Source organism: Lynx canadensis, chromosome B2, assembly GCF_007474595.2.
Source record: "Lynx canadensis isolate LIC74 chromosome B2, mLynCan4.pri.v2, whole genome shotgun sequence".
NCBI classification, from domain to species: domain Eukaryota; kingdom Metazoa; phylum Chordata; class Mammalia; order Carnivora; family Felidae; genus Lynx; species Lynx canadensis.
Genome location: NC_044307.1, coordinates 21,125,758 through 21,150,664, shown reverse-complemented (window position 1 = coordinate 21,150,664; position 24,907 = coordinate 21,125,758). Strand labels below are relative to the sequence as shown.

The following is a 24,907-nucleotide window of genomic DNA, read 5'->3' as shown; positions in this document are numbered from 1 at the left end:
CCCGTGCCTTGGCTCCCTAGCTTTCTGTGACATGCTCCCTCCGGAAACTTGGGAATAAAACGGAGGCTCATATGTATGAGCACAGAAACTAAACTCGGTTCTGAAATGGCCCTGTAAACAAAAGTGTTATACAGCAAAGAAGCCCTTTTTTTTAAGTGTTGAAATCTAGCTTTGAGCAGTGTCTGGGTTTAGATCGCCTTTAAGCAAAACCACGTATGTGTCTCAAGAGTCCACCTCCTCGTGACCTCTTGGCAAACACACAGAACGATCATAATGCCAGTAAGTTGTCTCCTAGATGGGCAGCATTAGGTAGACCAGATGTTTTGTGTCCAGTGGGGCTCGCTGTGGCTCAGGCAAGGGGCACAGGGCTCGGGTTCTAGGGATTGTGTCTCAGAAGGAAGCTGGCATCTGCCATCCTGTTTTATCTGCCCTGGTGAGCTCTCCATGCACAGCCGAGTTCCTTCCTTGCACTATTTTCCTAGCCTGTGTGCTGGTGAGCAGGGATGGTTCCTGGTTCCTTGCCTTATCTGCCTGAAGAGTGTTGCCTCTTGGGGAGAGGACACTCCACTGTCCCTTCCTTTTCCCCTTCATTTAGGCCACAGGCCGAGAGAGTACCAGAAAATGCAGCTGGCCCATTTCTGCTCATCCCCGTCTTCCTCCCCTTTCAGTCCCTTTTCTCCCAAAATGAAGGAGTCAGGACCCTGGGATGACTGAAACTCCCTCCTCCCCCCGCCAAGCTCTGACATTTTGGGATTCTCGCAGTTGATTCTAGCGCCTCTTCTTTGCCGACCTGAGGCCCTCCACCCTCACCTGTGCTACCAGCTGCTCATGGGCAACTGAGTTTGAAACCAGTAAGATGGGCAAAGCTCAGCGTGGAAAGTGCCTTGGACACCAGTGACGCTGGCTACTTTTCACTTTCTGAAAGTGGCGGCCTTGACCATTTTTGCCCAGCCAGCCTTCTGTCAAATACAGAAAGAGGCTTTCCCCACGAGGGTGGAGGGCAATGGAAAGAAGTCTGAGGGTATGAAGCTGAGTTCTCAAACTTACTCTCACTCTTCCTTCTTCTGCTCCTGATGGCCCCAGCAGGCCAGATAGCATCACGTAGTACACGGTTTCCCCCTTTTCCTGACTGCTCTCTGAGAGTAGAGCATGACGCTGGCTAGCTGATGGTTTTTATGGCTCCTGCTGGAGGTGGAGGGAGGTGGTGAATCTTTGGTGCAAAGATAACTTCTTGTGGTCACAGGTACATTTAGAAACACCTCTGCTAAAGCAGTAATTTGTGGCAGCTAACCAAGTAAGTGACGTCATTTGATACTTTTCCGTGTAAATTACCCATCAACAAGTTTTGGGGAAACCTATCTGATGAAAAAATATTGGAAGTGTTCATGTTTTTCTCTGTCCATGCAATCAGAGAGCACACTACTATTTAAAAATGTAAGGCTTGCATGTGTCAGTTATACAGCAGTAAAAATAAACGAGAGAGTGAATGAACAAATGAATGTAAGGCTTATGCAGAGAGAGGTAAATCTTTAAAGATTCCTGTTGTCACTTTGAGACTCTTCATAACCCAATACAGTACTCCGACATCTTTGGGCCGTTGTCTGAATTTAGTGTATTAATCTTCATCATGGGGCATGAACCTGGCTGTCCAAACCCAGCTGTAAAAGTGAAGCATTTACCAGTGTGGAAAATGCCAGAGGAAATCTTGTCATGGGAAGAAGCAAGCAGCCGATTGTTTTATTTCAAATTGAGAATTATCTAGTTCATCCTCATAGCTTCTGACTTGTTTGCTCTCCGCTAATTCTCTCCCTCACTGCCTGGCCTCAGAGAAGCCATGATGTCGCCTTTGATAATAAAACATTTCAAGTATTTTTCTTACTTAAAACAGTGACAGTTGTTAAAGTTGTTACTTAAAACTTTAACAGTTGTTAAAGATTCTATTCAGTTTTTAGTGAAAAGCAAGAATAACGTGAAGCGTACACCATAAAAAAAAAAAACAAAAAACTAGTCTTCATGTAAAGGCGAGTTGTTTTTGTTTTTCATTTTTGTCATTTTTACGATTTAGCAGAAACACCCACTGGGCTATGTGGAGGGAAGCTTTCAAGGGGTCAGTGGGTTCTCCACTTTTTTATCCTGTAGGTCCCATGTGAGTTCCTTAAAAGCACACATGTCAGATCTGTGCGTTTCTCCTTCCGTGGTCTTTGATTGTTCCAGGCATCTGCATTCTTAAAAAGCTGCACTAGTGATTCTGAAGCTGAATTTTGCAGCTCAGGAGGGAAGGGACGTCCCCTTTCTTGGATTGCTGCTGGTGCTAGAACTTGGCAGGGCAGCGATTCTGGCTGTGTGGGGTTGCACACCAGCGTGCTCTGTGTGAACAGCTCCCCCTGGAGTTGTGTGGTGCGCAGTGCTAATTCCCCCGTCCCCTTGTGCTAAATAATCCCAGGCGCCAGGCCCATGCGTCCCGCCTACAGTGAGTGCCCAGGCCTGTCACCTGCACTAGTTTGGGCATCCGTTGATAGTAACCGGGAGGTTGAAGGGCCTCTATGATTGGTGTTTTGAGGGGGTTGTGCTGGTTAACTTTGCTGCCAGTTTTTGACATGTGCATTTGATTGTGGCAGTCCCAAGGTTACAAGGCAAACATGCCAGGCTGCAGCTCTGAAGTGGTGTTTGTTAGTACACAAAACCTGTTCTCTTGTAGAATCAGACACCAGGACCTTAGCAATTGTGGGGGAAAGCAGAAGAAGCCAGCGATAGAGTAAATGATTTACCACCGCCTTCTCTCTCCTGAAGCTCACCTAATCCCTTCCCTTGTCCCCTTCCTGCTCGCCATCCTCCTTACCCTTGCTTTCTCCACACATCCATCCACACGCACCCAGGACACGTTGCAGAAGAGCCTGGTCCGCATGTTGAAGTATTGTGTTTACAGTACAAAAGGAATTGAAGTGGAAGGATAAGACCAGCAAAGCAAATCAGGTTACTTCTGTCTCAGGAGTTACCCCAGTGTGGAGTGGGGGTGCAGAGGGCCCACTCAGCCACTTCTCTTCACAGGCAGCCAGGCAGGCCTGGAGCAGCTGATCTCCTAACACAGACTCAGTTATTTGTTGGTCACTGTGTACTCCAGCAAGGGGAACAAAGACCCTTTAATGCAAGGAGCGGACCTCCTCTGCCTTGCCCGCTAGGACCACAGTGAGCTTGGGCAGAGGTCACTGTAGGACTGTCTCAGCCCCTTTCCCTGCCTCCAGTCTACTGTGGGCAGGCCGCACCCAGCTAGACCAGGAAGCCAGGAGCGGCTCCCAAAGACATGTCCAGGGGCCCAAGATTCCAGTTTGACCCGCCAGCGTCTGTAGTACTTGCCATATCAGCCCTTACCAAGAGGCGGCTTCTCCTTGTGACAGACTCTAGGTGTTTCCTGGCTCTGCTCTAAAATCCCTTCACTCACTCACTCTTTCTGGTTGTTGTGTTTCTTAAGATTTTCGATTGTAATGCTGCTGTTTTACTTTAAACATCTTGGTTTCGTTGTTAACTTCTAGTATTTTGAAGACAAAACCTTCATTCCATTTCACACAAGGGAAGATCCCATTTGAGTTGTTGATGTGGTATCAGTATTTTTTTAAGTGTGTGTGTGTGTGTGTGTGTGTGTGTGTGTGTGTGTGTGTGTTTTAAAGGAAGGGGTGGAGGGTGGGGGGCGGGGGGACAAATGCCAGTTACCCCAGAAGAATGAATGGAAAGCAACTTTTCTTTTTCGTTACAGTAGAAAGCCAGATAAATATATATTTTTTTTCCTGCTTCAGGTCAGAAACCCTTCCCTTGTCAAAAATGCGATGCCTTCTTTTCTACCAAATCTAACTGTGAACGCCACCAATTGCGCAAACACGGAGTTACCAACTGTTCCCTGAGAAGAAACGGGCTTATCCCCCAGTCAAAAGAGAGTGATGTTGGACCCCATGATAGCACAGGTAGTGCTTCCGGGTGACGGAGCGGAGGAGAGGGACAGAGGAGGGCAGCTTGGAGAGCCCCGCTGGCCAGCCTCGCACGCGTGTGGCAGGCTGCCTTCCTCATTTCTCTGTAGGACTCGGCAGTTGCCGTAGACGTGGGCCCTGCCGAGGACTGGGAAATGCAGCAGGATGGGGACTGGGGAAACACTGACCATGCCCCCAGATCGCTTTTCTGAGCCACTAGGGAAGATCTGTGCCCCTCACCCTCCGCCCTCCTCCACCAGCGGACACGTCTGTTCCTGCTGTCGGGTCCCTCTGGAAGTGGGGTGTGAGGTTGGGGGTACAGTTCTAGCTCTTGGTAGTATCCCGTCTAAAAGGGATATGAAACCTTACTGGTGCGGGGTGGTGTTTTCTCAAACCCCAGCCTCCGCCGCATCCTCCAGAGCAGAGATGGGCTCACTCAGATGTCAGGGTGTTTCAGGAAGTAGTGATGCCCAGCCCTCAACGGGGAGGGGTGCGTGGGGTGGGGGTGTTTTTCTCTTCAATAACTCTCTTCCCAGTAAAAAAAAAAAAAAAAAACTTTTGTCTTGTTTGAAAAAGCACTCTGCATGTCCTTTCTTTAATCACATCTCTGCTTGACCTGAATCCGGGTATTATTCTCATGTGCTGATATGTGCTTCCTTCCTCCAGCCCCTACAGAGCAATTAACGGCTGCTCAGTGCGTCTCCTGCCACCTTTTTGTTTTTTTTCCCTTACAGCTTCTGTATTTACTCCTGTCCTCTATTCAGTACATTCCATCATCTCCAAGTGCTGGGGTCCTGTGCCTCTCACCCCCCAAAACAAACAGATCAGAAAATTGGCTACTGCAGGTTACTTACCTACATGGCTAGTTGGCCATTGGTTAGTAACCAGCATGGATTTGATCCTGCAAATCCAGAAAGCTTGACATTTCCCCACTGCTCAAAGCCAAAGAGGGTCTCCCCAAGATGCATTTTTCCAGGGGGTATAATTGTGCCCTGTGTTTGCCTCCCTCAGATTTGGGTGGGGATGGGAGCTCTGTTGTCTGGAAGTCCCCCTTTCCCCAGCCCACCTGTCCCTAAGTTACAGGGGGGAGAGGGGCACATCTGAATGGGTAGCATTTCCAGGAAGAGGAATCGATGTGGAACTTCTGCTTTTTCCCTGTACCTCCTCCAAGCCCTGAAGTGCCAGGCCCTTTGGTTAAGATCAAACCCTCTAAGGGTATAAAAATATAAGCCAGCTTGCTGGCTCCTCCCTCCAGCTTCCATTTCTACATCACTTGCCAGGATATTGGGGTAAAGAAAGATACAGACACCCATGGAACCTTGCCATAACTTGGATCCCTATGAGCCAGATTTCCGCTGTTCAGCCCCCAGGAAACCCACAGCGACGCTTGCGGAATTTGCTGCGGGTGATCACTCTTAATGTTTAACAGCCGGCCACTGTGTCACCTGGTAGCCCCTGAACATTTTCTCAAAGCCTGGTTTAGGAAAGCAGCCATGTGATTCCACCCACAGTTGTTCCAGAAGAGGGGCAGGAGTGGATCATCGAGGAGGTCAAGGGGAGCCCTCGGTTTCTCAAAGTTGCCAGATGCACATTTTGCATTCAGCTTCTTGATCCTCTGGAGGAACACAGAACCCAGATCTCCTGACCTCTGGACAGCTATAGGAGCCTGCAGACACAAAGCTAATTCAAATACACGTCTTAGCTTTGGTTCAGTGCCAGATTTTACGTTGTGGGTGTAGTTTTTAAATTTGCAGTTGTGAGTTCTGTTTTTCCACATCCCATCAGAGCCCCGCCTCCAGCCCATCCTGGAAGTTGTGTAGGGTTTCTTTAAGGGACAAAGCCTCTGGAAAAAGAAAATTCACTGAAAGCTGTAATGTGAAACCAGAGAAAATAAATGTTTGGTTTAATTGTGGTCACAATCCATACATAGTAAGAAAGAGGCAAGGACAGAGGGGTCAGGGAGGTGGAGTTGAGTGATTTCAAGGAAAGTTTCAAACCCAGGTGAGCACGGTGGGGGTATTGGGTGCTTTTGGGGCTCCCTCCCGTGAAGTTAAAAGTGAGGCTTTGGAGAAAGACCATTAAAAAAACAAAAAACATAACAAAACCAAAAAAAAGGCAGGAAATGACCAAGGAAGTTCTTGAGAGGTTTTCTAGGTTTATATGCCTAGGTTAAAGTCCCTAAATTTGTTTTATAACGTAAGTCTGACATTTTCAATCACATAAGTTCTTTCAGGAACATATACCCTAGATTCCCCCCCCCCCCAAAAGGAATGTTAACAATGCTACCAAGGGGCAGTCCTGGCTTAAGAGGCACATCGATCATTAAACCGAAGCTCTTTACTCACTTTCTCATGGCAGAGAGGTTCCCTAGCCCACTTTGCCTTTGGGGGATATTCGTGGTTCTTTTTTGGGTGATGCCTGTGGGAGCCTTCATACTTGTGGGCACATGCATGTCACTTTGTAAATCAGTAGAAACATGGAAGGTTTTACACTGTTCTTAACAGTGGCTGCCCTAAGCAGTCCAGGAGTCCGCATGCCAGCGCACACTGCACCACAGGAAGTGCTTCTGGGCAGGTGAAATACAGACAGCAGCTTCCTCAACAGCTGTGCCCCTGCCCAGTCAGATTGGGTATTTAGGCTGGTAGTTGGTCACATCAGCTGAGTAGCATAGAATTTCTAGGAAGCAATAGATATTTCATTGTGGCACTGACATGAAAGTCTCCACTTTCCCTGTAGCAGGAGCTGTGGGTTTGTTATCTACTGGTGCACGCAGGATTCCTGCTTCTGCTAGCAATTTTCTTAGATTTAGCATCATGAATGAGGGACTGGGAGAGACAAGAGAACAGAGTAACACTGCTTATAAAAGTCACTGGTTGTACTAGCTGCATTTGAAAGTGTAGGCAGTTGACGAAGGTGGGGATCAAAATAGGACCTGGCAGGCATTAGAAGCTGGATATCCATGAAATGAGAAGAAGCTAAGTCTACTGTTGCCAGGAATCACTAATAAAAATCAGTTGGAGTTGCTAGAACTTCAAGGGTACCGGACTGCCCTGTTAAAACACTCCCCCTAGTGGAAGTTTGGTAGAGCACAGTCAGCCCCCTTTTTTTCACTAGATACAGGATGAGCTAAGGAAGGAAGGGGGGGGGGAACAATCTGATATTAGCATATTTACTTGGGTTTCGTTTCAGAAGTCGTCATGATTTTTTTTTTCAAGATCATCTTAAATATGATCTGCAGTGAAACTTGAAAATAACCCATGTTCTGTGGTGAAAAAAAATAATAAGCAAAACTGCCTAGAACATACTGGGACAAATAGGAAGTAACCAGAGATTAAGCTTTTTTTTAAGAAACTGAGCATTCTATGCTTTTTTTTTTTTTTTTTTTTTTGGTAGAGCTTATACCAAAATCCATTTAATAGATGCTCCCCATTGGAATGATTCCCAAAAATGGGCATACAGTTTTAGTTAAGAATAAGACCTAAGACATTGGTGTGTATATCTCAGGAGTCTTCTTTAAATTTTTGGATAATTTTTTTTAACTTTTGGATAATTTATAAAAATCACTTATTGACAGAAATCTTACATCCACACCACACATATGTGTTTCCTTCTGAAGCCTCTTGAGATAAACAGTGGCTGCCAAAAGGTGCAGTCAGAACAAAACCAATGAAATTATGTAAGTGGGAGTGCCGTGTAGATGGTTGTACATAAGCCAAAAGCTCCAGGCAGGAGTGACCACAGCAAGGGTAGGACCAGCTCCTTCACCCCCAGCCCCAGGACTGCCTTGATGGCAAATCGAGTGGGTGACTCAGTGATGGACATGGGTGGACATGGTGATATGTCTGATCACCTCAAGTGAGGGTCCAGGTTAGGTGCCTGAATCTGCTGGCTCAGGCACTGTGATCCGAGATCGGCATCATGAGGCAGGTGCATCTGACCTAGGAGCCAGGAAACAAGGGCTCTGTCACCCTAATTGAGGAATTTCCGAATCCCTGCCCTAAGAAATTGGATCTAGAATTAAATAGTAGGTCTCAGCAGACAGCCTCGGAGTCATAGCACATAAAGCAGTCATTAAGTCCGTATTCAACCTGAATGAAGAGAAGATGGTGCTTGTGAGAAATACTGTGGTCTGTTCTGTGTCATTGGTGCTGCCCCAGTGCCATCCCTTATGAAGGTCATTAGAAACCAGTAGACTTGCCACGTCTCGCTTTCCTATGGAGGGTGGATAGGCGGGAACGAATGAAGAGATAGGAAGTGTTTCCACTCACTGCGTGGGGTCCTCACAGCAGCCAGGGAGGCCTCCAGGTGTGCATGCATCTCCTGCCTTGGAACTCTACCCAGGAGTTAGCCTTCGGACGGGAGCGCGTGTGCCATGGCACAGAATACATGCTTTGGGCCATTTTCTGTGAGTCGCTCAGCAGGTACTATGTTCGGGCAGTGGTCCTATATATGTTGCATGTTTGTATAATCTCTTTGCACTGGAAAAATAACAGCTCCGCTTCCTCAACCTCCCTAGTGCTGCGAGTCTCTGGAATGCACCAACTCTCCTCTCTCGCCGATCCTTCTGTCTGTGCTGCCCTGAGTTGCTCACACCTTCTGGGGGCCTGAGCATCCCTGTGTGTGGCCGTGGAGGGTGCCTGGCACCGCTAGGGGGCAGTGGAAGGGGAGGGCCGGAGCTCCGAGGGCAGCCTGCCCTGTGACCCCAACCCGTGTGTTTCGTCAATTAACCCCAGGTTCGCCGCGGCCTTTGGGGATATGAGTGGTAACAAGGAGTGGGGGTAGAGGTATCCCCGCTGGGCTTGGTATACGGGCCTGGGGGTGGTGGGTCCAGCCGAGAGTCACAATGGGACCCTTGGAACGAGCGTGTTGGGTGGCGTTGGGCCTCAGCCTGTGCCCCTGTGCTCACTCCCACAGATAGCCAGTCGGACGCAGAGACCCCAGCGGTGGGGGGCGAAGTGCTGGACCTCACCTCCCGGGAGAAAGAGCAGCCCGCAGCAGAGGGAGCCCCTGCGCCCATCCAGGTCCAGGAGGAGCTCCCTGCAGAGGAGGGGCAGCGGGGACCAGCCGGGGACGGGGAGGAGCAGGGAGCCGGGGAGAGCCAGGAGCGTGAGGACCAGCACAGCATGGAGGAGAGGGACGAGGACGCGGACGGCCCGGAGGAAGATACCGTCAGCAACAAGAGCCTGGACCTCAACCTTGCCAGCAGGCTGATGGGCTTCAAGCTGGCGGAGGGCGAAGGGGGCGCCGCGAGCAGCGGGGGCCCCGCCCAGCAGGACCAGAAGCACGCCTGCGATGTCTGCGGCAAGAGCTTCAAGTTCCTGGGGACCCTGAGCCGCCACCGGAAGGCCCACGGCCGCGAGGAACCCAGAGAGGAGGGTACGGGCGCGAGCGGAGGGGCCGAGGGCCCTCTGCCCGTCCCCGCCGTGCCGCCCACTCCTGAGCCGGAGGAGAAGCCCGCCAACCCCTCCTCGGAGGAGCCCCCGGCGGAAGAGGTGTCTCCAGCCGCGGAGAAGCAGGGCGAGGAGGCCGAGGGCGCCTCCGACGGGGAGGGCGTGGCCGAGAAGAAGCCCTCGGAGAAGAGTGACGATGATAAGAAGCCAAAGACCGACTCCCCGAGAAGCGTGGCTAGCAAGGCGGACAAGAGGAAGAAGGTGTGCAGCGTGTGCAACAAGAGGTTCTGGTCCCTGCAGGACCTGACTCGGCACATGCGGTCGCACACAGGTAAGGGCGGGGCATGCCCAGGCGACGCTTCCCGCGGCTGCGCAGGGAGCATGCTCCAGCGAGGAGGCCAGTGGGGGTCTGGAGGAGGCGCCTGCCCCGAATGGCCAGAGACCGTTTCCTGAGTGTGCCCCCTGGGCGCAACAGGCACCATAAACTAGGAATTTAACAGACTGTTCTCTTAGCAGTTGGAACATACAGGGTCCTGGCAGGGAGGCGGCAGGGTGGGCCCTCAGCAGTGATATTTTTGAGAGCATTTTGATCAGCCGTCTGAGCCTCAGCCTTTCTATCTGTACAAAGGGGACGAAGGCTGCCCTGTCTCATAGAATCATCTAGAAGAATGTGGGTGCTGGCGTTGGGGGCCCGTGGTGAGCCTGGGAAGGACCGGGGGTGTGGCCTGTGGACAGGTGCTCTGTGGGAGGCACCTGGGCTTTTCTACGACAGCCAAGCTGGTGTCATTGAACAGGAGCTTCATAGGCATGTCTGGGTGTTCTTGCTCCACACGTGTCCTTGCTCCTCCTGGAACTCCCTAGGTAGGAACCCCAAAGTAGGGGCCATTGTTCTAGTAGAAAGGAAGACACCTGAACGTACTTATAAAGCCAAAAGATGCAAACACATCCCACCTACCCCCTCCACAGAAGAAACCCAGGCCCCACATCTTGGTCTTGGTTTTCCTCCCGTCCCTGCTGCTGCATCCGCGGTGCACACATACTCCCCACACACTCCTCTGCCTTGCAGTCCACAGGGCCTGGGCTCTGGGGATCGGAGGGCTCCCATGCTTGGCTCCTGGGGGAGAGGGGTTCTTGAGCTCCTGGCAGGTAATTTTCTCAGGTGCTCACAGCTCAGTATTTGTGAGCAAGAGGGAAAGCCCCAGCTGCTCCGTATCAGAACACAGAGTATCTGGCACCTTTGACTTAGGAGATGCCTGTCTTGCACAACCCTTGGAAGTGGTGCCTGTCCCCATGGGAGGGACCTTGCTGCTGTCCTTCCCTAGGTTTTTCTTTTTTTTTTTTTTTTTTTTTTTCAGGGTAGTCTGGATGTCCACAAGGCTTCCACCCTGAGACTCTGGTTCCTGCATCCTATGGGGAAAACCTAGGTTGAGGGATGAAAGGGAGAGAGAAGCTGAGGCCAGCCCCGTGCATATCTATGACCTTATTTTGCCAACTCAGACAAATAAGAGGGTTTCCCTGAGTATGGGGTCCTGACCCTTGCTACCTGCTGCCCCTTTGCCTGCTCACACGGCTACTGCTTTTGTGTAGGGCGGAGAGGTGATACTGGTGGCCTTACCATTGACGTGACTTCTTTTCTCCTGTTGCTCCAGGAGAAAGGCCATACAAATGTCAGACGTGCGAGCGGACCTTCACCCTGAAGCACAGCCTGGTTCGCCATCAGCGGGTCCACCAGAAAGCCAGGCACGCCAAGCAGCTTGGGAGGGACAGCGACAAGGATGAGCGAGGCGAGGAGGACAGTGAGAGTGAGTCCACCCACAGCAACAACCCTGTCTCCGAAAACGAGGCCGACTCGGCTCCACCGGCCAGCAACCACGTGGCCGTCACCCGGAGCCGGAAGGAGAGCCTGGCCAACTCGACCAAGGATCCCAGCCGCAGGGAGGAGCGGGCAGGGGGCCGGACGGCAGGTGCCAGCCAGGCTGAAGCCGGCAGGAATGCCCCCAAGGCCGCTCCAGCGGGCAGCCCCAAGGAGCAGGTGTCTCAGGGTGACCCAGACCCCGAGAGCCCAGCAGGCCTCGTGCAAGACCTGCCAGAGCTGCAGGGCAAGAGGCCCACCCATCCCCTCCTGGCTGCAGACGGTGCCTCACCACTCCTGGGAATGGAATGACAGCTTGTCTCGCTCCCCCACCAGCACACAGACAAAGCCAGCAGAGCAAAGTGTCCTGAATCTATGTTTCATGAGGTTTTCTCAGTGCCCTTCAGCTTTCGGGGAGTGAGAGAGAGAGTGACATGAGCAGGAGCGGGCCATCTTGTCCGGTGCCATAGCCTTACATCCCCGTGCGAGAGATGCAGCATGGACAGTTTGAGTGCCTTAACTACTCACCAGTCCTTCGGTGTCAGCCTGGGTGTTGTGTTTTCCCAAAATGACTTTCTGAAAAACAAAGCAAATATTTTAATGAATTATTTGGAGAGGACCTTTTCATTTAAGCATTAATGTTACCTTCTGTATTTGGTGTGTGTGAGCTTGTTCTTGCGAATCTGTGATAGTAACGAATGTTCTGTGAGCTGGAAACAGAAGAAAAAAAATACGCCCTTGGATACCCATAGCCAATAACTGGAAGAAAATGATGTGAATTTCATGTAAATTACCAGAGGAAATATGGATAAGATATTCTTTTCTCACATAGACCTTTTCTCTTGTTCTGTTTGCTACATGGTGGAGCTGTGATTGGGTCCTCGGTGTTGCAGGATGTGGTCGATGAAGGTTTCCAATTTGGTGCAAGCCAAACCAGGAAAGATTCTAGCTTCAACCTTGTACGTGTTTTCAGCGTTAGCCGTGGTATTACTGTTCAAATGTCAAGACATCCGTTCTTAACTTGCAGAGAAGAGTTATGCTGGCAACTTACCCTATAGAAAACATGCACAGATGTCATATATCTGATTTCCCTCCCCCTTTTGGTATATGTATTATTAATATTATTATTATTATTATTATTAGTTCATCAGTTTGCTGGTCTCTGCAGTCAGCAGAAACAAATGGGCAATATTTGTCCAGGGAGACCTGGGCTGCCGCTGGGTCCCCATGTGGGCATCTGCCCCCCGCCTCCCCCACACCTGGGTGGTAGCTCTTCCACTGTACTTAGACAAGCTTTTTTTCCGTGACTGCAGAATCCAGCAGGGGCCATGAACGGTCCTCCCACACGGCCGAAGAGCAGCTCAGAGAGGGGAGAGCAGGAGGCACGCGCCCAGGGCTTCTGAGAAAGCCAGGCAGCAAGGAGACCTGTCCCTTACCGGTCCTCCTGCCAAACCCAGCCCAAGCCTTACCCGCCTGTGCTACTGTCATTTTTCAAAGCGAGGAAGTACTACTACTGGTAATAAAACTGCACATGCAAGATTGAAGATGAAAAATAGATTTGTATTTACCTTCCTGTGATTTGGGGTTGGTGCTTGACGATAAATGTGCTGTTTCTAGCTCCTGAAATAGCCTGAACCCCTGGGTGCAAAAAGGCAGGATTTTTTTTTTTTTTTTTTTTTTTCCATGAGCATCCCATACAGGTAATCGAATTCCCTCACTGTAGCCGCCAGCAGTGAAAAGAAATCTATCCTACTGTAGCTGAGCTTGTGTTCAGCATCCGGTCCTCCAGCCAAGACCTCCAGGGTGCCCGAGCCTTGTGCTGCCAGGGGCCTCCTGTGCTGCTCCACCACTCAGCCCCTCTCACCTTCCCCCTGCAGGACCCCCATCCCCACCCCTCCCAGGACCCTTGACCTTCCTAGCCCTGAGCACCGCCCCCCCCCACATACACACACTTTACTTACACTCATGCACACAGAGACACACAGACCCTTTTCTCTCCGCTTCCTTAGCGATTTCTCGTGGCCAAAATCCAACCTCCCATACTTCAAAGGAAGATCTATATTCTTGAGATGATGAAAAGTGATGTCTTTGCATGTGAAAGGAAAAAGGTTGAGGTATATATGATTTGTAACTGTGTTGGGGATGTATGAACCCAGAACGAGGTTTTATTTAGATGAATACAAATCAGAACCAATGATCCCCTGTATCACTTTTATACTAAGTGTGGTTTGCTTAGTTGAAACCAGTTCGTGCATCCCTTCCATTTTTTTTTTTTAATGACGATTGTTATTGTTATTTTTGTTGTTATTATTTGGGGTATCTTGTGTTTTGTTTTTCTTTGCAACTCTCCACACTAAAACTCACAACCATGTGGAGAGAAGCCATGAGTTAACCCTTTATGCCGCGGTGAGATGTAGCAGGAAACGGCCCGGCAGAACTGCTGGGCCACAGCTCGCAATAATCACTATTGATTTAAAGCTTTATTTAGCCTCCATCTGTACCCTCGTAGTCAATAAGGTCTTGCCACATTTTATTAGTGAGGTTGAGAAATGTATTATTTGTTTGTTGTTCTGCCCCTCCCCCCCCCGATATTAAACTGTGAAATTTGTGATTTGTTTAAACTCTGGGTGAATCATAGTTTAGTTTGCATGTCCAGCTAATTTGTTCCTATACATTTTGTTTGATTCTCTTTCTCCTTCTCTCAGGGCTTTTACAAAAAAAAAAAAAAAAAAGTATATATATATATATCCATATATATATATATGGATCTTCTGAAAAGTTTTTTGAGGTGCAAGTTTTTTCTCTTGTTTTTTCTCTTTGATTTATGGACACAATGCTGAGATTCAATCACTACATGAAACTCCTGGCTGTGAAAACAAAATATAAAACCCGGGGCTGTTTGCCAAACAGTCCCGGGGGAAGCTACGTGACAGTCAGATGCCAGTTTCAGAAAGATGCATCATACCTTCAATCCCCCCTCGTTTCTAGCCTCTCTTTCTTCAAGAAGGAAGTTGATCCCAGTGATTTCAGCCCATGCATTAAACAGGAAACAATAATAAATATGTAGAATTCATATTTTTCTAAAGGGAACTTAAAAACTGCTGCTACATGTTATGTACAAAACCGGTTTATGCCACATGAACAGAATCACGAGTTTGGTTTTGGTACTTTGTGTCCCTCTTTGTATTCAGTTGTATAATACTTCCAAATTCAAAATGAGAAGAAAAGCTGTTCTGTATCAAACCATCTGAGCAATAAATGTTATATTTTAAAAATGGCAGATTGCCGGTCACACGGCCCTCCTGTGATTTGCTGTCACCCCACCACCTTATCCAGCCCCCAAACCGCAGCCTGTGCAGGACAGGCCACTGGTGTCCAGGGCCGTCAGGGGAACTGCGTGCCTTCTCCCCTTCGGCGTGGGGCACCCACGAAAGACAGCTCTGTCCCCCAGGTGGCTTCTCTGAAAAGAAGAGACGTGAAAAGAAGAGCCACCTGTACGTGGCTGCAGGTGTAGGGCTGGCTCAGGTGGGAGGGTGGGTGGGAGAGTGGGAAGTCAGGACGTGCAGGGGCCTTTGCAGTGATTTCACCCTCAGCCTGGGAGGTGACGCGTCTGTACTGGTTTAGCAACAGCGAAAGGGGAATTGTGTTTTCTGGGCAGCACCTCCTGTGATGTCCGCTTTGCCTTTTCCTCCTGCCCATTATAAGGGTGCAGGGGAACCCAAGTAGGGGGGCCGGGGGCGGGGAGGTCTGTCGTTGTAAAGTAGCAAATGTGCAAAGTCCCGAATCTTCTAAGCCAGGACTCAAAAAGTAACTCGGGGAAGCTGGGTTCAGGGCAAGCTGTCTGTAGACAGTGCTTATAATGCATTCACCGTGGTACAGGGCTAAGTGCCGGGTCACAGCGAGACAAGAGGTGCAGTGCTCTCTCTGGTCTGTAAGACTTCCAGGGCCCTCTGTTGGGAGACCCCACACATACACCCCTCTCTCACCAGCTCCCAGGAGACTGGCTGCAATGCCAGCAAGGGGTCTTGAACTTGTATTAAAATAAGATGATCAAATAATTTGGGAATGATTCTAATGTAATGACTGGACAAGCCTCTCCAGTTGTGGGGGGTGGGTGCTGCTGGCCATCGACGCATTTACAGCCCCCTACCCCATCCCCCCAGGGTGGATGGAGTCATTTCCCTGACTGGGGATTTGGACCGCACTGGTCAGTGTGAAGAGCAAGTGAGCCGCCCCTGGGGAGCATGACAGAAAAGACAGGCACAGCACTAAGCATGGAGAATAAGGCAGGAACAAAACAGATTCCTTTCCTTGTGGAACTTGGGTTTTAACAGTGGCAGACAATAAACTCTAGGGAGGAAGATGCAGAGGAATGCAGGTCCAGAGGGGAAAGGAGGCAATGGGGGCCTGGGGGCCAGAAGGGCTGGACAGGACGACTGGAGATGTCTCAGGACAGCAAGCAGCAAGAAAGTCACCCACGCAGATGTCTGGGGCAGGGCCCTGGAGAGAAAGGCCTTGGGGGAGCCTGCCAGGTCTGCAGAAGCCTCGAGACTGGAGTAGGATGAGCAGGGGGGCAGGGGCAACAGGCGACAAAGGGCAGAGGGGCTTGCTGGCTGCCTGTGGACCGTGGGATGATGGGGCGGGTGGGTACAGGGAGGCCGTCAAAAGGTAGTCACAGTGACACAGGCCAGAACAGGCAGCAGCTTGGAACGGAGTGATGAGGTGAGACACTGAGAAGAGGTTGGGTTCACGGTATATTTTCAAGGGGAGCCGACAGGACTGGATGAGCCGTCAGATCCATTAGCTACAGAGAAGTCAAAGCTTTGAGACACCAGCCAGAGCATATAGGCTTAGCTGTGACATCCAGATCTTCAGAATTCACTTTTACTTTATTTTTTTAAGCTTTTTTTTTATTGTTTTTATGTATTTTGCAAGAGAAAGAGCGTGAGTGGGGGAGAGGCAGAGAGAGAGAGAGAGGGAGAGAATGCCAAGTACCCTCCACACTATCAACGCAGAGCCCAATTTGGGGCTCCAGCTCGGGGCTCCAACTCACGAACTGTGAGATCATGACCTGAACTGTAATCAAGAGCCGGGCGCTTAACCAACTGAGCCACCCAGATGCCCCAGAATTCACTTTTAAAAGAGGGGGTTTCACTGGTGTCCATTGATAGATAATGGATAGAGAAGATGTGGTAATATACATATATACAATGGAATATTATTTGGCTATTAAAAAAAGAATGAAATCTTGACATTTGCAATGACGTGGATGGCGCTAGAGAGTATAATGCAAAGCAAAAGCAGTCCAACAAAAACCGCCCAGAAGCGCCTGGGTGGCTCAGTTGGTTGAGCACCTGACTTCGGCTCAGGTCATTATCTCACAGGTTGTGAGTTTGAGCCCCGCATCGGTCTCTGTGCTGACAGCTCGGAGCCTGGAGCCTGCTTCGGATTCTCTGTCTCCTCTCTCTCTGCCCCCTCCCCTGCTCATGCCCTCTCTCTCTCTCTCTCAAAAATAAACATTAAAAATTAAAAAAAAAGAAGAAGAAGAAGAAGAAGAGAGAGAGGCAAACCAAGAAACAGACTCTTGACTCTGGAGAACAAGCTGATGGTTACCAGAGGGGAGGTGGGTGGGGAATGGGGGAGACAGGTGATGGGGATTGAGGAGGGTACTTATTGTGATGAGCTCTGGGTGATGTATGGAAGTGTTGAATCACTAAATTGTACACCAGAATCTTATACTCTATGCTAACTATGCTGGAACTAGATAAAAAAAAATTAAAAAATAAAAAAAGAGGAGGCTTCAATCCTGAAAAATTAACCTTGGTAGAGGATAGGTGGCCAATGGAAAAAAAAAAAATCCTTGATCCTTTACACCCCACATAAGTGCCCCATTTCTAGGAAGTGGCTGCTTCCAACCCTGTCCTTCCAACACACAAGTCCTTCTGTGGTGGGTCCCAGAGAAACAGCACCCTCCTCGCCAGCATGATCTCTGGGCGTGCCCCCTCCCACCCTGACACCTGCTGCTCACCCTGACCCAGGTCCGCTGTCAGTGCCTGGCCAGACTCTCCTCTGCAGGGCAGGAGCACAGGACCCAGTACCAAAAGGCTGGGGCCCCTGACACTTTGGGATGGGACATTTGCCAGATGGGGAGGAGGAGCCTTAGGATTTTAAGTTCTGACTGCAGCCCCATGGCTCTGCCTGAGCAAAACCGGCTTTGATGAGCTGAGTGGACACTAATCCAAATGGCCACCCCAGAACCCTCACGTTCTGATCGCTGTTTTCCAGGGAGAGAATGAGTACATGGTAACAGACGCACATGAACTCATCACTCACCTGTCCATGCTGGTCACTCTGTCACATGTTATCTGATTTGGCCCCTAGTGGAGGAGCCACAGCTGGCAAACCGTGGGTCTGTACTTGACCTTGACTCACTCGACTCCAAGGTCGGTGGTCCTGGCCCACGAGGCGACCATCTGTGCCACATCTCCCCCAGCCCCTGGCACCCACCCTTCTATTTTATGTCTCCGGGAATTTGACTCTGTTAGCGACCCCATAGAAGGGGAAAGAACATCACATGTTTGAAAGAAAATTTCATCAGGGCGCCTGGGGGGCTTGGTCGGTTAAGTGTCTGACTCTTGATTTCTGCTCAGCTCATGATCTCACAGTTTGTGGGTTCCAGCCCCATGTCAGCCTCCAGCCTCAGCGTGCAGAGCCTGTTTGGGATTCTCTCTTTCCCTCTCTCTGCCCCTCCCCCTGCTTGTGCATGCTCTCTCACAATAAAGAAACTTAAAAAAAAAAAGAAAAGAATTTCATCAACACACGTACTGACTGATAAGTGGGAGCTTGGATGAGGGACATGCCTCCCTGCATAGAATTTACCCAGGGGGCAGATGGAGGTGAGCCAGCCCCAGGGGGAGGGGTCCCAAAAGTTATGTCCTCCTACCTGAAGACACAGCTAGTTCTCTGCCCCTGTGTCAGAGAGGCAGGGCAGAGAAACGGCCACAAGCCAGGTCTCTGGCAAGCTGGCTGGTGTGCAAATCGCAGCTCTGTCTCTTATGCCTAGTAAATGACCTTCTGCCTCAGTTTCCCCATCCATAAGAATGGGATAAGAATAGTTACCTGGGGGTGCCTGGGTGGCCCAGTCAGTTAAGCTTCCAGACTCTTGGTTTCAGCCCAGATCATGATCTCACCGTTGCTGAGTTTGAGCCCCACATCAGGCTCTGCACTGACAGTGTGCAGCCTGCTTGGGATTCTCTCTCTCCGTCTCTCTCTGCCCCTCCCTTGCTCTCTCTTTCTCTCTCCCTCAAAATAAATAAACATTTAAAAAGAATAGTTACTTCGTTGTGGGACTGCCGCAGACTAGAAGATTTGCTACATGTCAGGTGCTTGGAACAAAACACCTGCTACCAAGCATAAAGGGAAAGGCTCCCCTCACCACTGCTCCTCATACAAATGCTGCATTGGCTCCAGGGGAGGCGAGTGGGCAGAACTTGCACAGGACACCTTCCTTCCCTAGATGTTGGGGGGAACAGCCTGCTAAGGGGATTGTGGGGGATGACCAAGCTGCAAGGCCCCAGAGGTCTAGGCCTTGCCTGAGCCCCTGCTGACCCCTATGAAGGGAGGGGAGCCAGACTAGCAGGGAAGGAGCTCTCCAGAGGGAAGGCCTGATCCCTGAGCAACTCTGCACACTCTTTCCCCCAGGTCCCAAGTCAGCCCACAGCCCCTGAGTGCATGTCTCTCTCTCTCTCTCTCTCTCTCTCTCTCTCTCTCTGTCTCGGCCCACCTAGCCTTCTCCAGTTTGATTGAAGGAAGATGAAGGGCCCAAGAGACAGTCCTGGGGGCCTGCCACTTGTCGCTAGGGTCACTCTGCTCTGCTGCCCAGAGCTGGGGAAACACGGGTCCAGACCTCACCCAACTGGTCAAACTGCTCCCTGCAAGGGAGGAGGGGCCCAGAGAGAGGTGGGTCTCCTCTGGCTCTGCAGTCACCTGGCCACTCCCCACCACAGGCCTCATGGTCACAGTGGCCCAGGACTCCGTTGGGCCTTGGTGAGCAGCAGATGCCACACGCTGGGGTTGCTGGGAGGGAGGCACCTTGAACTCCTTCCTGCTTCACACCAGGCAGCATCTTAGGAAGAGCTGCCTCATGGCCTCCGCCTTTGCAGCGAAGCCTGGGGTCTGTCTACAGGAGGGCCTGGTGGGGGCAGGGTGAGGACCTTGACCCCAGGATGAGGTCTTGGCCTTGCTACCTTGCTACAGTGAGCCCCCCTCAGGCCCCAAATCCTGGGAGTCAGCACTTGCAAGGTAGCAAGAGCCCCAGGGGACTGGGTGTGCACTAAAGTGTGAGTGTTTGTGGATTCTGGACCCTTCTGACAGCAACTCCACCAGTCCAGGCTTCAGCCACGAGATAACACATACGCCTAAACACACAAGCCACCCAAAAACTTCCTGTGGCATTTCTGCACTTCGGCCCTACTCATGGATTCCAAAGGCTCCTAGAAGGGGCCTAGAAGGAAGAAGGACGCTCCAACGTGCCATGGCCAGCCAGCTCCCAGTTCCCTGTCTTCGCCCCAAGCGGCCTGGGCCCCTCCTTTTCCAACACCAGCTCCCCAGGCAGCCGCGGACTGAGAAGGACGGCTGGGTTTATTTTAAACTTAAAATTGAAGGTTGCTCTTTAGCAACAACAGAACAGTCCCCTCAGATTCTAGGCTGCCAGTGTCAGTGTCCTAAATAAGAAACCAGCGGGCTCTCCTTTCCCGTTTTACTTTTAGGGGAAGGAAGCCACAGCCAAATGTGGCCGTGACGTGTCTGGCCCTTGCTGCTTGCCGCCTGGAGCCCAGCCTGGCGGTCAAGGCAGGAATTAATGCTTCGGGCCAAGGTAGCCAGCGTGGGGCACAGCTGTTCTCCAGCCCTGCCTTCGTCCATGCACCCAGGAAGCTCTCTGATGGGAGTCTTAAATCACGGTGATACCCGTTCAGTTTAGAAAATGTAACTACTTTTATTCATTGAATATCGCTGTTTTAGTGGGGCCCAACTTTTTTTCTTTCCTCATCTGGGACGTGTTTACACAGCAGCGTACACAGTGCAGAGTGTTTTCCTGTGGTTTTTTTTTCTTGTCTTCACCCACGTCCAGTGAGCCGGGAAGGAAAAAAAAAAAAAATCCTTATCATCTCAGAGCAGAGACCAGGGTTGAAATGGTTTGCCCAGGCCAGCCAGCTAATTTGTGGCCTTGTTAGGATGAAACTGACCACCAGAAAAATCCTAAGATCGTGGGTGTCGTGGGGTGCCTGTGATGGTGTGTGTTGTTCATTGAAAAGGTAGTTACTGGGGGCGCCTGGGTGGCTCAGTTGGTTAAGTGTCCAACTTCGGCTCAGGTCATGATCTCGCGGTTCGTGAGTTCGAACCCCGCTTCGGGCTCTGTGCTGGCAGCTCAGAGCCTGGATTCTGTGTCTCCCTCTCTCTCTGCCCGTCCCTCGCTCGACCTCTATTTCTCTCTCTCAAAAATAAATAAACACTTTAAAAAAAATCTTTAAAACAAAAGAAGAAACTGGGAGCACATACTCCTGTGAAACATGAAAGCAGATGTGATTTGGGCACCATCCATATATCCCCACAGTCACTCGGTGAATCCCCAAGTGTTCCACCTCTTCGCTGCAAAACAACCATCAAGATGTAGGGGTCAGGGTGGGGCTGTTTGGGACGGCTGGTCTCGGCCCCATAAGGTGCCTGCCAGGGCAGACCCTGCCAGATGGTTTCTTCTCCCTCGTGCCCAGGCATCTCAGTGTGGGTCCCCCACCCACATGGCCCAGCCACTAAAGAGAATTTTCTGGATTGCTTGTTAAAAATTCAATGTCAGACCTACTGCTTCAGGATCTCAGGAGGTGGGCCCCAGCCATATGCATTTTTAGCGAATTCCCAGAGGAATCTGCAGTCTAGGAAAGTTGGAAAATCAGGGCTCCAGAAATTAAAGACTGTCCCAGACTCTGTTCCTCAGTTGCACCTCTGGTTGCCGCTCAGGCTAACATTAAGGCAAACTGTTTGCAAATATGTATTCTCTAAAATCTAGGAAATGCACCAGAACCTTCCTTGAAGCACCCCTCTGGGGCCTCTTTTCTAGCCTGTATAGCTACTCACCTGCCAGCATTGGTACAAGGACCCCGCCCTACCCTGGGCGCCCTACCCCAACCCCCAGGAAAGGAACCTCTTAAGAAGTATGGCCGGGCTCAACCTTGGGGTCGCCTGCCTGGAACTTTGGGCCGCCCTGCCTTCTGATACCTTCTTGTCCCCCAGCCCAGGCTGGCTGCATTATTTGTAGGATGCAGGACAAAATGAAAATGTAGAGCCCTTGTTCAAAAAGCAGAAAAAAACGTTTTTCCTTCTCACCCCTGCCCCCTGCCTCTCTCCATGGCATGGTGATTCTTTTTTTTTTTTTTAATGTACTTTTTTTTTAATGTTTATTTATTTTTGAGAGAGAAAGAGAGACAGTATGGGCAGGGGGAGGGGCGGAGAGAGAGAGGGAGACCCAGAATCTGAAGCAGGCTCCAGGCTCTGAGCTGTCAGCACAGAGCCTGATGTGGGGCTCAACCTCACGAACCACAAGATCATGACCTGAGCGGGAGTCAGATGCTTAACTGACAGAGCCACCCAGGCGCCCCTCCAGGGTGTTTCTTATTTGCTATTTAAGGTCACACTCTGTCAGGCATGGGGGGGGATCCTTGTGGGGAGGTGCCCACAAGCACCTGAGACCTCACCTACAACCCAGCACGTGGAGCTTGCACACCAACACCCCAACTTTCCCTGCATCCACCCCCAGGCCTCCACCTGGACCCAAGGGGCTGTAATCTCTAGGAAAGGGGGGAGGTAGGCAGCCAAGACCCCATCCCAGGAAGCAGGAAGGTGGAGAAAAGCAGGACAACACACGAGGCAAGGCTCCAAGCCCCCAAACCCCATCAGACTTCACTCCCAAATCCCAGTTCAAGGATGAAATCATCAAGACTTTCAAGATGGCACCCTCAGAGCACTGAACCCTGAGCCCTGTGCTTACAACTGACTGCACTGGGCCCACTCCCAGGAAGTGGCCCCTCCCTCAGCCCAGAGCTCACCTTCCTAAGTTCCTAAGCGCCGCCTAGTGGCACGGCTGGTGAGGTGACACTGCTCCATTCTGTCTCAGAGGTCCAGAATCCAGCCCTGTGTGTTTCCCTGGGTCCCAGGACTCCCTCAGTGTCTCAGGCCTGGCCGCTGATTTCCTAGGGGCTGGTGTCCCCCCACTAACCTCAAGCCCAGTTGTATTTGCTGCTGTCCTGAGAGTGGTATCGAGTTTCATGATCAGAACCAGTGAGGCTCAGTCAAGCCAGCACTAATGGTGGGTGCGCCTTGCCAAGACCTGCCCCCAGCTCTTGGTGAAAGCACAGAACTCTGACTTGTGCAGTGTGTACCCAGCTCTGGGACCCGAAAGGGGCCACATGAGCCGGCAGAACTGCCCGAACTTTGCCTTGCCCACATCCTTCCAGAACCTTCCACATCATTCTCAGCTGCCTTTCTTTCTCAGCTCACTGGCTCTAGGGCAGCAACCCAGCTCTCCTTCACCTGAGGTAAGTGCTGACTGTCCTGAGTTTGGGTGCTGCAGGGGAGAGGTGGGGCTGGTCTGTGAGCTGAGTGAAGGCAGAAGGGGAGGCATCACCAGTGAGTGAGTCAGGGAGGGGCCCTGTCAGTGTGAAAGGAACAGTGAGAGCAAATGCCAGGGAGGTGTGGGCAGGGGTGCATGGAGGATGTGGGAGTAAATACACCAGGAGGAAAACACCTAGTAATTTTTTATTGAAACTGAATTACACCATGTCAATTTTTCCTGTTATGCACTGTCTTTCTTTAAGACTTTTTTTTATGTTTATTTATTTTTGAGACAGAGAGAGAGAGACAGAGACAGGGAGACAGAGCACGAGCGGGGGAGGGGCAGAGAGAGAGGGAGACACAGAATCTGAAGCGGGCTCCAAGCTCTGAGCTGTCAGCACAGAGTCTGACACGGGGCTCGAACTCACGAACCGCAAGATCATGACCTGAGCTAAAGTCTGACACTTAACCGACTGAGCCCCCCAGGTGCCCCATGACTTTATTTTTTTAGTGCAGTGTTGGGTTCGCAGCAGCACAGAGGAAGGTGCAGGGATTTCCCGTATACCCTCTGCCCCCACAGCCCCAGCCTCCCCCACCATCAGCAACCCACCAGGCCTGGCATTTGTTACAACGGAAAACAGGTCATCGTCACCCAGAGTCCGTCGTCTTTCACCCCAGAACTCACGTCAGGTTGTCTGTTCTGAGGGTTTGGGCAAATGTATCATGACATGTATCCACCGTGAGAGTATCATACAGGGTCGTTTCATTGCCTGAGAAATCCTCAGGGGTCTACCTAGTCATCCCTCCCTCCTTCCTCCTCTGCGTTTTGTCTTTTTTTTTTTTTTTAAGAGTTTTTTATTTAATTGGGGGAAAAGAAAAGAGCAAGATAAGTGCGGATTGGCTTCTTGGAGGTGAGTTTTGCGATCATCTCTGAAAGAGGCCCAGGAGAACCAGGGAATTACCTGGAAGGAGTCCTGGCCGGAGGGCGGGGAGGGGGCTGGGGCCCAGGAGGCCTTGTGGTCAGCTGTGGCCATTCCCTCACTCAGCCAGTATCTGTGAGCACTGAGGAGTCGCAGGTACTGGTAGGAGATCCCAAGGCAAGGGAGACAGACCCCGCTCTCCAGAAGTCTAGGAGGGAAAGAGGTAGGCAGGTAACTCTTGTCAGAGACCGGTGTGGCCACATGGTGGAGGAGCGCAGGGCACTGTGGGTGCTCAGGCAGGGGGGACACTTCTGGCTGCTGACCCTGGAGAATGGCACTTGGGAGGGTTTCAGCAGGCAGGGTGTGGTGGCGGTGAGCCAGCCAGGGAGGCCTGGAAACAGGGCAGGGAGAAGTGAATGAAGGGGTGAGGGGCCTGCCAGAGGGGGATGGGCTAACAGCCACTGGGTAGATGGGGACACTCCCCGCCCTACTGAGAGGACAGTGAAGACTGCATGTGTGATGAATGAGGGAATTAGCAGAGTTTGCATAATGGGCCCAGCTTCTGGTCACAGGCGGGTCATTGAAGGCCGATGGATGCACCAGCTGGTGTATCAGGGCCATGTTCTAGAAACATCCAAGCTGCAGAGCATAGGGTTGAGCAGAGACAAGGAGCCGGTGAGGAAATTCCTGAAACAATGCAGCGATGACACCTGGCATCATGCATGAGGGAGACCCGACAGGGCAGGGGTCAGCATGTTGGAGTCATCATTGGCACACAGAGGAGACGGCACTGTGAATGAAGCTGGAGAAACTAGATGAGGAGAAGCCGGTCTGATGGGTCGTGGACAGCGTGAGGTGCCTGCCATGACAGCAAGTGACAAAAACCCAGCCAGGCCAACTTATGCAAGACTGGGACTGGGTGAGAAGTCCCCAAGCAACCTGTGGGCACGGCCAGATCCAGGTTCTCAAGGGAGGTGGTTGGATTCACCTGCCTCTTCTCCCCATTCTGCTTTCTTCCTATAGATTTTGTGGTCGCGGAGGGTCCACCCCGCCCCCCACCCCCCAGGGCAGCAGCTCACCCTTGTATTCAACAGTTTAGCAACCCCAGCTGCTAGTTCTGGCTAGTGAAATCAGGATTTCTTCTTCTTCTTTTTTTAATGTTCACTTATTTTTGAGAGAGAG

The 24,907-nt window shown here is 51.1% G+C and overlaps 1 protein-coding gene across 5 annotated transcripts in view; it reads left to right on the top strand.

Moving 5' to 3' along the window:
* Positions 1-14,481, top strand: part of RREB1 (ras responsive element binding protein 1) — a 133,603-nt gene extending 119,122 nt beyond the window's left edge. For 4 of the 5 annotated variants that reach the window (XM_030314887.2, XM_030314884.2, XM_030314885.1 and 1 more), the window contains 3 exons: positions 3,792-3,956; positions 8,874-9,680; positions 10,999-14,481. In XM_030314887.2, coding sequence (XP_030170747.1) covers positions 3,792-3,956; positions 8,874-9,680; positions 10,999-11,513 — 1,487 coding nt within the window. In that variant the 3' untranslated portion in view covers positions 11,514-14,481. The remainder of the gene's footprint in view (positions 1-3,791; positions 3,957-8,873; positions 9,681-10,998) is intronic. The other variant, XM_030314889.2, reaches the window with a different exon arrangement.
* Positions 14,482-24,907: the final 10,426 nt, after the last annotated feature.